Source organism: Odontomachus brunneus, unplaced genomic scaffold, assembly GCF_010583005.1.
Source record: "Odontomachus brunneus isolate Ranch 3 - 2012 unplaced genomic scaffold, Obru_v1 Obru_scaffold_013, whole genome shotgun sequence".
In the NCBI taxonomy this organism is placed as follows: Eukaryota; Metazoa; Arthropoda; class Insecta; order Hymenoptera; family Formicidae; genus Odontomachus; species Odontomachus brunneus.
Genome location: NW_022639463.1, coordinates 2,922,978 through 2,935,323, shown reverse-complemented (window position 1 = coordinate 2,935,323; position 12,346 = coordinate 2,922,978). Strand labels below are relative to the sequence as shown.

General features: G+C 37.7%; 1 protein-coding gene across 4 annotated transcripts; it reads left to right on the top strand.

Moving 5' to 3' along the window:
* Positions 1-4,325: 4,325 nt before the first annotated feature.
* Positions 4,326-12,337, top strand: LOC116841024 (condensin complex subunit 1). Of its 4 annotated transcripts, none has more exons than XM_032808507.1 (21): positions 4,326-4,339; positions 4,590-4,727; positions 4,822-4,956; positions 5,081-5,259; positions 5,354-5,493; positions 5,558-5,639; positions 5,718-5,780; positions 6,139-6,372; positions 6,487-6,819; positions 6,902-7,091; positions 7,206-7,534; positions 7,615-8,004; positions 8,413-8,657; positions 8,721-8,841; positions 8,932-9,380; positions 9,838-10,092; positions 10,361-10,633; positions 11,159-11,301; positions 11,380-11,703; positions 11,811-11,957; positions 12,035-12,337. In XM_032808507.1, exons 2-21 carry the CDS (start codon positions 4,613-4,615, stop codon positions 12,184-12,186), a joined length of 4,299 nt encoding a protein of 1,432 aa, XP_032664398.1. In that variant the 5' UTR covers positions 4,326-4,339; positions 4,590-4,612; the 3' UTR covers positions 12,187-12,337. The 4 variants fall into 4 exon arrangements, with proteins under 4 accessions (XP_032664398.1, XP_032664395.1, XP_032664396.1 ...); XM_032808504.1 differs by lacking the exon at positions 4,326-4,339 and adding an exon at positions 4,347-4,479; XM_032808505.1 differs by lacking the exon at positions 4,326-4,339 and adding an exon at positions 4,375-4,488.
* The last annotated feature ends 9 nt before the right edge of the window (positions 12,338-12,346 follow it).

Here is a 12,346-nt window from a genome sequence, read left to right as displayed (position 1 = left end):
GTAATGCTTGCCGCGCGGCGGAAGTTCGCGAAACAGCCAATCAATATGTTGTTTTTCCGTAAGAGCTAGAAGCTAATTACGGAAAGCAGCATATTGATTGGCTGTCGCGCGGACTTCCGCCGCGCGGCAAGCATTATCGCGTCCTGTCTGCAGAAACCATAAGAAATAAGCAATAAGCAAATTGACCAATTCCATTCCCACGTTTTAAAAATAATCGATTGTGATTGGTCTGTTTACTTACTGCTTATTTCTTACTCCTACTCCTACTCCTTACTCCATCTATTGTAGATCGGGCCTAAGCAAATTGACCAATTCCATTCCCACGTTTTAAAAATAATCGATTGTGATTGGTCTGTTTACTTACTGCTTATTTCTTACTCCTACTCCTACTCCTTACTCCATCTATTGTAGATCGGGCCTAAGCAAATTGACCAATTCCATTCCCACGTTTTAAAAATAATCGATTGTGATTGGTCTGTTTACTTACTGCTTATTTCTTACTCCTACTCCTACTCCTTACTCCATCTATTGTAGATCGGGCCTAAGCAAATTGACCAATTCCATTCCCACGTTTTAAAAATAATCGATTGTGATTGGTCTGTTTACTTACTGCTTATTTCTTACTCCTACTCCTACTCCTTACTCCATCTATTGTAGATCGGGCCTAAGCAAATTGACAATTCCATTCTCACGTTTCAAAAATAATCGATTGTGATTGATCTGTTTACTTAGGTGATCTACAATAGATGGAGTAAGAAATAGAAGTAGGAGTAAGAAATAAGCAGTAAGTAAACAGACCAATTCCATTCTCACGTTTCAAAAATAATCGATTGTGATTAGTCTGTTTACTTACTGCTTATTTCTAATGGCTCCTGCACACAGGACGCGGTAATGTTTGCCGCGCGGCGGAAGTCCGCGCGACAGCCAATCAATATGTTTTTTTTTTGTAAGAGCTAGAAGGTTATTACGGAAAGCAGCATATTGATTGGCTGTCGCGCGTGCTGCAAGCATTACCGCGTTCTGTGTACAGGAACCATTACGTGATCGGTCAACAGAGTGATGACTCCGCTTTTGGGTCACTCTGCTTTTCACCGAGTTTATCCTGGGTCTCCGGAGTCTGGCGAAACGATCGATGAATCTGGCGAGAAATCAGTGCTGCTCGTTCTTCTGGGAGTCGATTCTGTATCTCGAAACGAAGTGAAAATTACAAAAGTGAGCACATTCACTAGGCACTGACCAAAGAAATTACGAGTGTTCTAGTATATTTGCTCACTTTTGTAATTTTCACTTCGATTCTGTATCTCGAAACGAAGTGAAAATTACAAAAGTGAGCACATTCACTAGGCACTGACCAAAGAAATTACGAGTGTTCTAGTATATTTGCTCACTTTTGTAATTTTCACTTCGATTCTGTATCTCGAAACGAAGTGAAAATTACAAAAGTGAGCAAATATACTAGAACACTCGTAATTTCTTTGGTCAGTGCCTAGTGAATGTGCTCACTTTTGTAATTTTCACTTCGTTTCGAGATACAGAATCGAAGTGAAAATTACAAAAGTGAGCAAATATACTAGAACACTCGTAATTTCTTTGGTCAGTGCCTAGTGAATGTGCTCACTTTTGTAATTTTCACTTCGTTTCGAGATACAGAATCGAAGTGAAAATTACAAAAGTGAGCAAATATACTAGAACACTCGTAATTTCTTTGGTCAGTGCCTAGTGAATGTGCTCACTTTTGTAATTTTCACTTCGTTTCGAGATACAGAATCGAAGTGAAAATTACAAAAGTGAGCAAATATACTAGAACACTCGTAATTTCTTTGGTCAGTGCCTAGTGAATGTGCTCACTTTTGTAATTTTCACTTCGTTTCGAGATACAGAATCGAAGTGAAAATTACAAAAGTGAGCAAATATACTAGAACACTCGTAATTTCTTTGGTCAGTGCCTAGTGAATGTGCTCACTTTTGTAATTTTCACTTCGTTTCGAGATACAGAATTGACTCTCTGGGCAGCGATCACGTGTAACTTCGAGCGGAACTTTTCACTTTTCGCTCTATCGATTTCACGTGAACTTTTTCATTGTTCACGCAATCAAGTAACTCTATGCGTAAAAAGCACAAATCACTAAACATGGTTCCTATATGGTTTCAATATCGGCCAAATCAGCTATATCCATCGGCTGTAGAACATATTAACCTTAAAAACATCGCTATAACCTTAGAATTATTATGTTTCATGTATCTCATCACAGCAGTAGCATAATATATTCCGCATTCATCATGTCACTAGATTTTCACTTTTCCGCCAGCACATTTCATGGCTAACAAGTTCACGTGAAAAGTTTCACATTTACACGTTTCGCCGAGATACGTGATCACGAGTTCACGTAAAACTTTTCACTTTTCACGTTTCCGCCCTAGGGGAAAAGTTATATGATCGCTGCCCTGAGTGGTGTTTGGATTCAATTTTCATACTCCTGTTGACGTTAGTAGCGGGATTCCTTATCGCATTGAGCGATTACGGTTTTTCTTGATTGATCCATCGATTTTTAAAACTCTCTAACGACACGCAATATTCAGCATTATAATTTTAATTATAATGTTTAACGCGCGCGAATGTACATATGCGCACGTACTTATGTTTAGTAACATAGAGATAAAATATCTAGTGATGTCTGAAATCAGACAAATTGATGTCGCTCAAGAAAACCATAGAAGGAGGAGAGCATACTAAGGTGGCGGCGGGACGCCGTGCGTTCGAGATTTGCGTATCTTTTCGTTCCAGAAAGAGAAAAATATCGACAGCGCGGCTCTGCTAGGCCGGGACTCGAACCCGGGTCTTTCGCTTGCCGGGCGACTGCTCTAAACCACTGAGCTACCTGACGCTCCACGCTGACGACACTCTCCTCTTCCTAGATAACGCTCAGAGATGCCGTTCGGAAGCGACATCTCCTCCGATCTATATTAATATATTATTAGTGTTTTAAAATAAATATGGACGTTACAATAATGGCCCATATTCTGAATCCTTTTTTATTGATAAAAGTGCCTTAAATGTAGCTTCTCAGCCAATCAGGTGCCTCCTAAGCTACTTTTAGAGGCACTTTTATAGATAAAAGAAGAACAGAATATAGGCCAATATGTATAAAACTAAATGTATTATACTTTATAATACAGTAATCTTACACTGTCAGTAATCTTATACTGTAATACAGTACTTATCGCACGGCGGAAGTTCGCACGACAGCCAATCAATATGCTGCTTTCCGTAATAACCTTCTAGCTCTTACGGAAAAACAACACATTGATTGGCTGTCGCACGGACTTCCGCCGCGCGGCCAGCATTACCGCGTCCTGTGTGCAAGAGCCATAATACAATAAATAATATCACTATAATACGTGCCCTACCTTGGATGCTTTCCAGCTACGTTACCTGTGTTACACAAAACCAGTTTATTGGTCACATATTATCTAAAATATCTTGTAAGATAATATGCAACCAATAAACTGGTTTTGTGTAACATAATTGGTCTGTTCTTTTCGGCTGCACTGCTGAACTGGTGCAATAAGTTAGAGTGAGACAAGTATATTTTTTCTCACTCTAACTTATTGCACCAGTTCAGCAGTGCAGCCGAAAAGAACAGACCAAATGTATGTAATTGGAAAGTATCCCTTGTCCAGCACTGGTGAGGAAAATATTTCTAGGGGAACATTGGCTGCATTCAGTAGACTCAACAGTTGAGACATCTGTTTCCGATGGATCGAACTCCGCTATGAATTTTCTACTGGATTCGTTTGTGATATAGCTACTAATAAAGATGGCTACTTCTAATGTATTACTTTAAAATAAAAGCGGATAAGGTTAAGTTAAGAGTAGTTTGACAGTAAAATTAAATTTTAAATACTTACGAATAATTTATAAAACAACATTGCATTATAAAGTTATGTTATGTTATTACAGGAAATCTATACGTTCATACAAGACCTAAGCAGAATAGCTATCTTGTGAACTTACGACAATGTGTAATACAGTTTAATTATTGTTAATTTAATATTTTTACATGTATAAGTATGTATAAGTATTTCTTACACTTATAAATATTTCTTGTAAATGTTAACAAAATAATATATGTGATTAAGGTTTAAGGATCGATTGTATGTAGTATGTCACATTGAACATTCTTCCATGGCTGTTCGAAAACTCCTCTCGATACCAACTCCACTAACCCCACCAAGCCCATCCACCACAGCCACTTTCCGTCGTGGACTTTCAGTGTTTTCGAACGCACCCTTGTTGAGATGTAACAACTGAGCCGAACGTCATTCAGTAGAAAATCTAGTAATGTGCCCAACTGTTGAGTCTATTGAATGCAGCCATTAATTTAGTTGGTTCTTCGTGGAGTAAAATTACATATATTGGCAACAGTGTATTTGAAAATGAAACGAATTCTAAACAGAAACATACGATTGTATGATATGGTATAATAGGTTATAAACAGTTTTGTGCGCCCGCTTGAGATAGATAGTAGTCTAAAATATTATAAAAGTGATAGTGACAAGTGAAATTTAATTGTTTGTTTTATTTACAGTACGTAATCTAGTGTACGTTAAAATGGTGAAGAAATTCGTGATACCTTTAATGAAAGATGAGCTTTTAACATCTCATGCCGATCAATACTTCGTCGAGGAGATTATTCCTCTACGAATGATATCACAATTTCTTGATGGTAATACAGTACAAATTTTATTTACAATTGAAAACATTAAATTATTAGATATAACGTTGATGATAAAATTACCATCGTCACATTTGTGTTACAGGTACACGATCAGCATTGCAAGAGAATGGCGCGCATTTTATTTTGGACCACTTTGACACATTCTTTTCTGTTGTTGTTCATGGCAATAAAGTAGAACTTGAAGTTTGTGTGCGTTCTTTCAACAGAATTTCTAAGGGTAATGTTCTACATTAGAAGTCTTGTATATTACATGTTACAAAGGAAAACTTGGATATTGCAATATATATATAACTAATTAATTAGAATTAGAATTACTTAACATAGGTTTATGTGACTTTTAGCTGTGGAAATACTTGTGGTTGATTTGGAGAAAATATTTGATCATGGAGATGATATTACTGAAGAAGACAGAGAAACATATTTATGCATCAATAAAATGCTGGCATATTTATTTTCGTGGTTTGTTTGTCATATAAATAACCACATCACAAGGAATTCTAGTGAAAATAATACTGGAAAGGTACTGTGCAGTTTTTTGCTGTTATTACATATTGTTATTACATATTGTTTTGCTGTTATTACATAATGTGAAGAGATTGACTTTATTCTTATAGAATAAAAAAACTGATAAGACAACCGTTGAAAAAGATTGGGAGGAAACTACGCCGAAAACTCTGGAGCTTTTATACCGATGGTTGCAACTACCATTATATAAAATCTGGCGACCACCAATTGTTGAAAGTTCATTTGTTACGTGAGTTGTAGCGATGACTGACATGACTAAATTGAAGCATTGTTTTATAATTATAATGTTGCAGGACTTTGGCACAGATATGTTACAAAATATTGGAACAGAATAAAGATGTAAAGCAAAAGTACATAAGAGAAACTGTATTTGAGGTATTGCTGTTTTTATATTTATGCATCATAAATTTTCTTAATTTTATTGATATTTTAACATTATGTTTCTATCCACAGATTTTGGGAACTTTGATAAAGAAATACAATCACGGGATAACATGCGTTGTAAGGATCATCCAGGTATACATACCCAATTAAATTACTTACAAATTCTCAATTATTTCATTTGTAGACTATATAGTTGGTTGTAGAACGGTTCAAGTACAATAAAATTGTGATCTCACCAAATTGTCAATGAGAGTTATCACCGATGAAATATCGCCGATTATGCAAAGTAATAATATAATTATTAATTATATAGTAAATATTATATTTGGTTATATAGTAATAAATAATAATAATTTATAATGTAATTATTGCAAAAGCTCGTCGGTAATAACATCCAGTTTTAACAGTTTTTGGTGAACTACTAATTTCATTGTGTTTGAACCGTTTTTCAGCTAAGTATACATATTAACATGTGTTTACGATTGTGCAGTTGGTGAAGTTATGTGACTCGCTGTCGATTCCTATAGCAGCCGGTGTAGTTCACATGGCCACGTCCTGCAGCTGCAACGGTCTGATCAAGGAAGTGATGAATGAAATCGGACAGAATGATGTGGGCGAGGCGGACAGCCGCAACATATCTACATTCCTCGAGAACATCGCGATCTTGGAACCCAATCTCATAATTCCCATCCTTGATGAAATCACGGACTATCTGTCGAATGACGTGCGTCTACCCTTTTGCTTTTTTTCTTTTTTCTTTCTTCTCTTTGTCGATAATTTTTCTCAACGGCCTCTTTAAACTACCGGTTGAAAAAGATCTGGTTGAAAACATTTGTAGTTCTACACAATGAGGAACTGCGTGATCGCAGTTTTGGGCGCTGTTGTGCAAAAAGCACTGACCAGCGAGGATCTCACGGAGGAGCAGAAAGAGCTGCGCGACGACTGTCTGAACAACTTGGAAGAGCACATTCTGGACTGTAATTCTTATGTGAGATCGAAAGTGTTGCAGACTTGGCAACGTTTGTGCTGTGAAGGCGCTGTGCCGTTGGCGAGGTACGGAAGTCTTCTGGCCGCAACCGCGTTACGACTAGAGGATAAGAGTGCAAACGTTCGCCGACAAGCTCTGCAATTGTTGCGCACCTTATTGCAGAGCAATCCCTTCGCCGGCAAGGTGCTAGAATTGATCTTCTCGTTACTTTTCATTATTATTTTATATAAATTTTGACTTTACATATATTTCTGTTTTATCACAGTTAAATTGTATTGAACTGTCCGCTTCATTGGAGAAAGAGCGAGCAAAGTTGCAGGAACTAAAAGCTCAAGTCGCGAGTGCTAGTGAACGCGGCCATGCGCAAAGATTTGAACTCTGGACTGCATTATTACCGGATATAAAAACTGCAATAGAAAAAGTTTCAAAAGATGATAAAATGGAACACGAAAATGGTTTGTGTTCTGTTGCATTGTTATTTATCAAAGCGTTATTTACTCGTATAACTTATTGCTCTGTTCGGAAAATGTCCTGAAATCCTCGAGAACGTATTAATTTTGTTTTTTCAGACAATGCAGACGTCGAGCAAAATGAGAATGTCGACCCCGATCACGTATTTGAACACGTGCGACAACTACTGTTAAATCAAAAAGTCACCGAGGCGGTTAAATATTTGTGGAAAATCTGTACAAAATTGAAAGAAGCACCGGATATGGAAAATCTTTCAGCCGAGGCGAAGGAAGAATGCCTGTTTGCTTTTTTGCTGAAGATCTTCATAGAATCGGAGGATCAAGCGGCGGATAACATCGAGAACGCGAACGATGCGAAGAAGTCGAAGAAGGATGAGAAGATCAACCAGGAGATAACCAAGCGGAAATGCATTGTAAACTATGTGAAGGTACGCAACGTACGCAACGTACAAACAGACATTAACGACATTTTAGAACCATTCATTGTTACGCATTTTACCTCCTGTAGAATTGTCTCGTGTTCGCCACCGAATTGGAGAAGGCGATACCAATGGCGGAGAAGTTACTGTTCTCCATATGCGCGGGCGATGCCATCGAATCATGCACATTTCTGGGCACAGCCTTCCAGTTCGGAGTAGCCGGAGCGGCTAGCTGCATACGCAACGCTCTGTTTCAAGTGTTCCATCGCGATCAGTCGGTGCGCAAGAATATCGCGGTAGTATACAAAGAGATTTACCTGGACGTGAATGACAAGCTATCGAACCGTCAGAAAGCCGTTACCCTCTCAAATCGTCTTATCGACTTGTTGAAGGAGCTACAGCCCGGACAGAGCCCGGCTCTCGTTCAGCTAGTTGCGACGTGGTACGAGAATGATGAATTGAACAGCGAATTGTTGCAGGTAATTCAATTAACGATTTTGCAGTTTTAGAAAGTAACGCGTTACTCGTAACGTCGTTACCGTCATAAGTTATTTTTTTTACGATATTTTTTTCGTTAACAACGGTAACGGATATAATCGTCACCGTTAATCGTTACTTTCCTGATTACATTACACTTATAGAGTACATTTGTATGGAAAAAAAGCTTATGAAAAAAAAAAAATTGAATTTATAATCTCTCGAGTAATGATAACGGTTATTCTTTTAAATTAAGTAAAGGTAACTCTAATAAGTTATTTTTTTAATAGGTAATGAGTAACGCTAACAAATTTTTTTTAGAAAATGACATTTTCAGCTTTGCACACACTTATTTGAATCGATAACGTCAGTGAATCACGCATATTTCACGAGATATTCCTTAATTTTAGGTATTATGGGAGAAATTCTCCATGAAATATCCGGATACGTCGCCAATAAACAGCAGAGCCGCGCTAATGATGATAACGATGATAGCTCAAGCTGAAACCAACATAGTTATCGACAATTTGGACGTGTTGGTGAAAGTAGGACTAGGCGCGCGCGCGAAAGAGGATCTCCTTTTGGCGCGGGATACTTGTAGAATGTTGTTGAAAATAAAGCAAGCCAGTAAAGACATCGAAAAGGCACCGTTGAGGTAAGCGTTCATTGCGAGTTGCTTCTCGAAAACGGCGATAAGAATGTTTTCTTTTTGTCTTAGATACTCCAACGACCACGACATGTTCCGAGAAATTCTGACATTATTAACGGACAATTTTGCCAGTACAAATGAGAATGTTTATATTTCTTTCGCGACGGATGCAATAAACACTGTATATCACGTGAGTGAGACCGATTGACTTTTAATGGACAAACGCTAAAAACGAGTTTTTTTTTATATTTAACGCTAAGAGCAAGTTTTGTAATTGCAGTTAGCGAATCAGCCAAATAAGCTGATAAAGAAATTATTACTGGACATTAGCGAGAAAGGTCAGATCACTAGTAAAGAAACTGCTCAAAGTACCGAGGCGTTTTACATCGTGCTCTCGCAACTGCTGTACATAGTCGGACACATTGCCATCAGAGAGATGGTGCACTTGGACACGTTTGTCTATAAAGAACTGAAGCGTAGAAACGCAGTGCGAGAGATGCAAGGCAAGGGCAAGAAGCAAGCGACAAAGTGCATGTCCCCGTCGTTCAACAGAAATAGATCCATGCGACATGCCTCCAAGAGCCGAAACGTAAGTCAGATAAGTATCGCACAAGAGGATAACGGCGAAGAGGCTCTGGAAGGAGCGATGGACGACGCCGAGGCGGAATTCGTGCACAACGCGCTCGAGAACGAGATTCTCACCGGAGATGGCTTGCTTGCGAGATTCGTGTACGTATGTTCATACTACAAGATTGAAAAAGTAATGTTTCTTAAATAACTTGTTACCGTTATTGTTATTCCAGGAATAACAATATTACAATTTCTGTTGCTTTTATCATTAAATTTTGTTAACCTGCTTTTATTTTTGCGGTTTGCTATTCTCCATTTTATATATATATATATATATATATATATATATATATATATATATATATATATATATATATACACACATTTTATGTGTGCAAAGTAAAAATAAGAAATAATTGTTAGTGTTATCGTTACTAATGAAGAAATATTCTTTCTTACCAAGTTGTTATTGAAAAAAGGAACTTGTAATGACATTGTTGTAGTGGTAAGTGACGTGTTATTTCCAAATTCTAGTCCTGCAGTTACCCAAAGTGAGATTCTTTTCTAATCGGGTCAAATAAATTGATTTAACACACATGTAATTTGTTCGTTGCAGTCCACTGGTGTTGGATGTGTGCAAGTTTCCCGAGAAATACAACAATGAGAATCTACAGGCCGTGGGCTCGCTCGCGCTCAGTAAGATGATGACTGTAAGTTCCGAATTTTGCGAGCAGACCTTACAACTATTGGTAACCATATTGGAACGGTCACCATATTCTGGCATACGATCTAACATGCTGATCGGATTAAGTGATCTCGCCACCAGATTCCCCAATCAAGTGGAGCCATGGTCGAAGCATATCTATGGCAGGTGGGTTGCCTCTTCGTCGATATTAAAAATCAATATTAAACTTTAAAAGTATCACAATTAATGAATGATATAATTCGCAAGAAAAGTCGAAGATCATGATTATTATTAAGTTCTAATTTTGTTATTTGTTGTTTATTATCTCACGTTAGAGAGGAAACATCAGTTCTTTTCTTCTTCTTTATTTTTCTCGTAAAGAGCAAAATTGACGGTATTATAGCATATTTATCACATTATAATTACTGTTAACATTCGTGTTCAATTCTTGTAGACTCCGAGACACGGATGTGAGCGTACGTAAAACTTGCGTCCGTATGCTATCCAATCTCATAATGAGAGAGATGATACGCGTCAAGGGCCAAGTTTCGGAATTGGCTCTGTGCATTATGGATGAAGACGAGCAGATACGACAGGACACGAAGGAATTCTTCAATCAACTCGCTCAGAAGGGCAACGCTCTTTATAACGTGGTACCTGATATACTGTCGCGTTTGGCGGATCCTGAATTGAATCTCGAAGAGAAACGGTTCCAAGAAACCATCAAGTAAATATTATATGTATATATAATGCATTCAAAATTTTTCAGAACTAAATATTTTCGGACGCACTAATCTATCATCTATATTGCAATAGTAGAACTAGTTAGTATAAAGCTTTGTAAATCTCTCTTTCTCTCTCTCTCACATTTCTTGTGTCGCTATTGAGTCAGCAGTTCATGTGCAGTGCGCGTTTCAAACTTATAAGATTTATTGGTTTGTCACGATTTTCGAACAAAGAGCCGCGATAAAGTTCTGTTTTGAATATAGGAAAAGCCGGTTGGAAACGATCGCAATGATACAAAGTACATATGCAGAGCGAAGAATATTCCAGGACCTTCCAGAGGTTGTACAAGCACTGCTCTATACAAATGGATATAGAGGGAGGAGCATATGTTGAAAATTAAAAAATAAAATTTTGTTTATCTGCAAAATTCGATTTTTCAGCATCAAGTCTCAAAACTTTTTGAGTACACGTGTATACATCTCTGGGATCGACATCGAGTACTTCATAAATTCCTGTTTTTTTATAGATATATTCTCAGTCTCCTACAAAAAGAAAAGCACGTCGATACTATAATCGAGAAGATTTGTGCTAGATTCAAATTGGCCGTCACGGAGAGACAATGGCGTGATCTTTCTTATTGCCTTTCGCTTCTGCAATTCAGCGGAAAGAGTAAGTTATCGAACAACAGACATTTAATTCAGGTGATTTGTTGGAAATAGATAATTCTTTTTTGTCGCTTCTCTGAAGGTATACGTCGCCTCATCGAGAACCTACCGCTGTTGAAAGACAAGATTCACTATAAGCCGGTGTTAACGGCGTTGCATAGTATTGTCGAGCAAGTAAAGAAGCGAGCAGATACAAAGGCCATCGGTACAGAACTGGAGGAAAAAATTCAAGAACTCCTTGAATCCGACACGAACTCAGAGGTAACGGACAACCAGCTTATGCCGCCTCCGTCTACCGTGTCGAGGATCAAGAAGAACGTACGGCGAAGCAGACTTAAGCACACGAGCGACGATGAGGATAGCTCCGATAGCGAAGAGGATGCGGATGATGCGATCGCCGTCAAATGTAAGTGTAAGAAGCTTTAATATAATTATATTTATTGAGATGTGACATCGATATGCCAAACAAAATCTGAATTATCGACAGATTTGACTTTCATATTTGTTTCTTAGCGAAAAATAATAAAGAAGTGTCAGCGATTAGCAGAAAGATGTCCCGTAAAAAGTCAATAAAAAATGGCGACGATGACGACAATGAGAAAGAAGACGATGGTAACAACGATAACAGTTATCCACTTACTTCGACGCCTACAATACAGGGTATTTATTACCTATTATTCACGGTTGGACAAAACAACGAGCGATGTAAATGTATTTTTCAACTTTTCTCTTTCTAGGCAAACGATTGCATTCACGAAAAGCAAGTACAAGCACAACGCTCAATAATGGAAACAGTATTTCACCGTGCCTGAAACGTAGCAAAACTGATAAAACACCACGGAAGATCCCGATCAGAATCTCAGCTCGACTGTCTCGAGATCGCAAATAACATTTTCAGTTCTTTTTGGAACGTAAGATAGATAATTTTAACATAATTTTAATTCAAATCCCCTTAAGAATATTATTATTCGCAATTATACATTTGATAATATTGCATTGTCGTATTATAAGCCGATGTATTAAAATCATTGATACAAGTATGTTTGAGA

Bases quoted from the DNA above. Each gene is read 5' to 3' on its own strand.
- LOC116841024 (XM_032808507.1), top strand. From the start codon at position 4,613: ATGGTGAAGAAATTCGTGATACCTTTAATGAAAGATGAGCTTTTAACA. The intron at 6,820-6,901 runs GTGCTAGAATTG...GTTTTATCACAG, and splicing joins GCAATCCCTTCGCCGGCAAG to TTAAATTGTATTGAACTGTC. The intron at 11,704-11,810 runs GTAAGTGTAAGA...TTTGTTTCTTAG, and splicing joins TGATGCGATCGCCGTCAAAT to CGAAAAATAATAAAGAAGTG.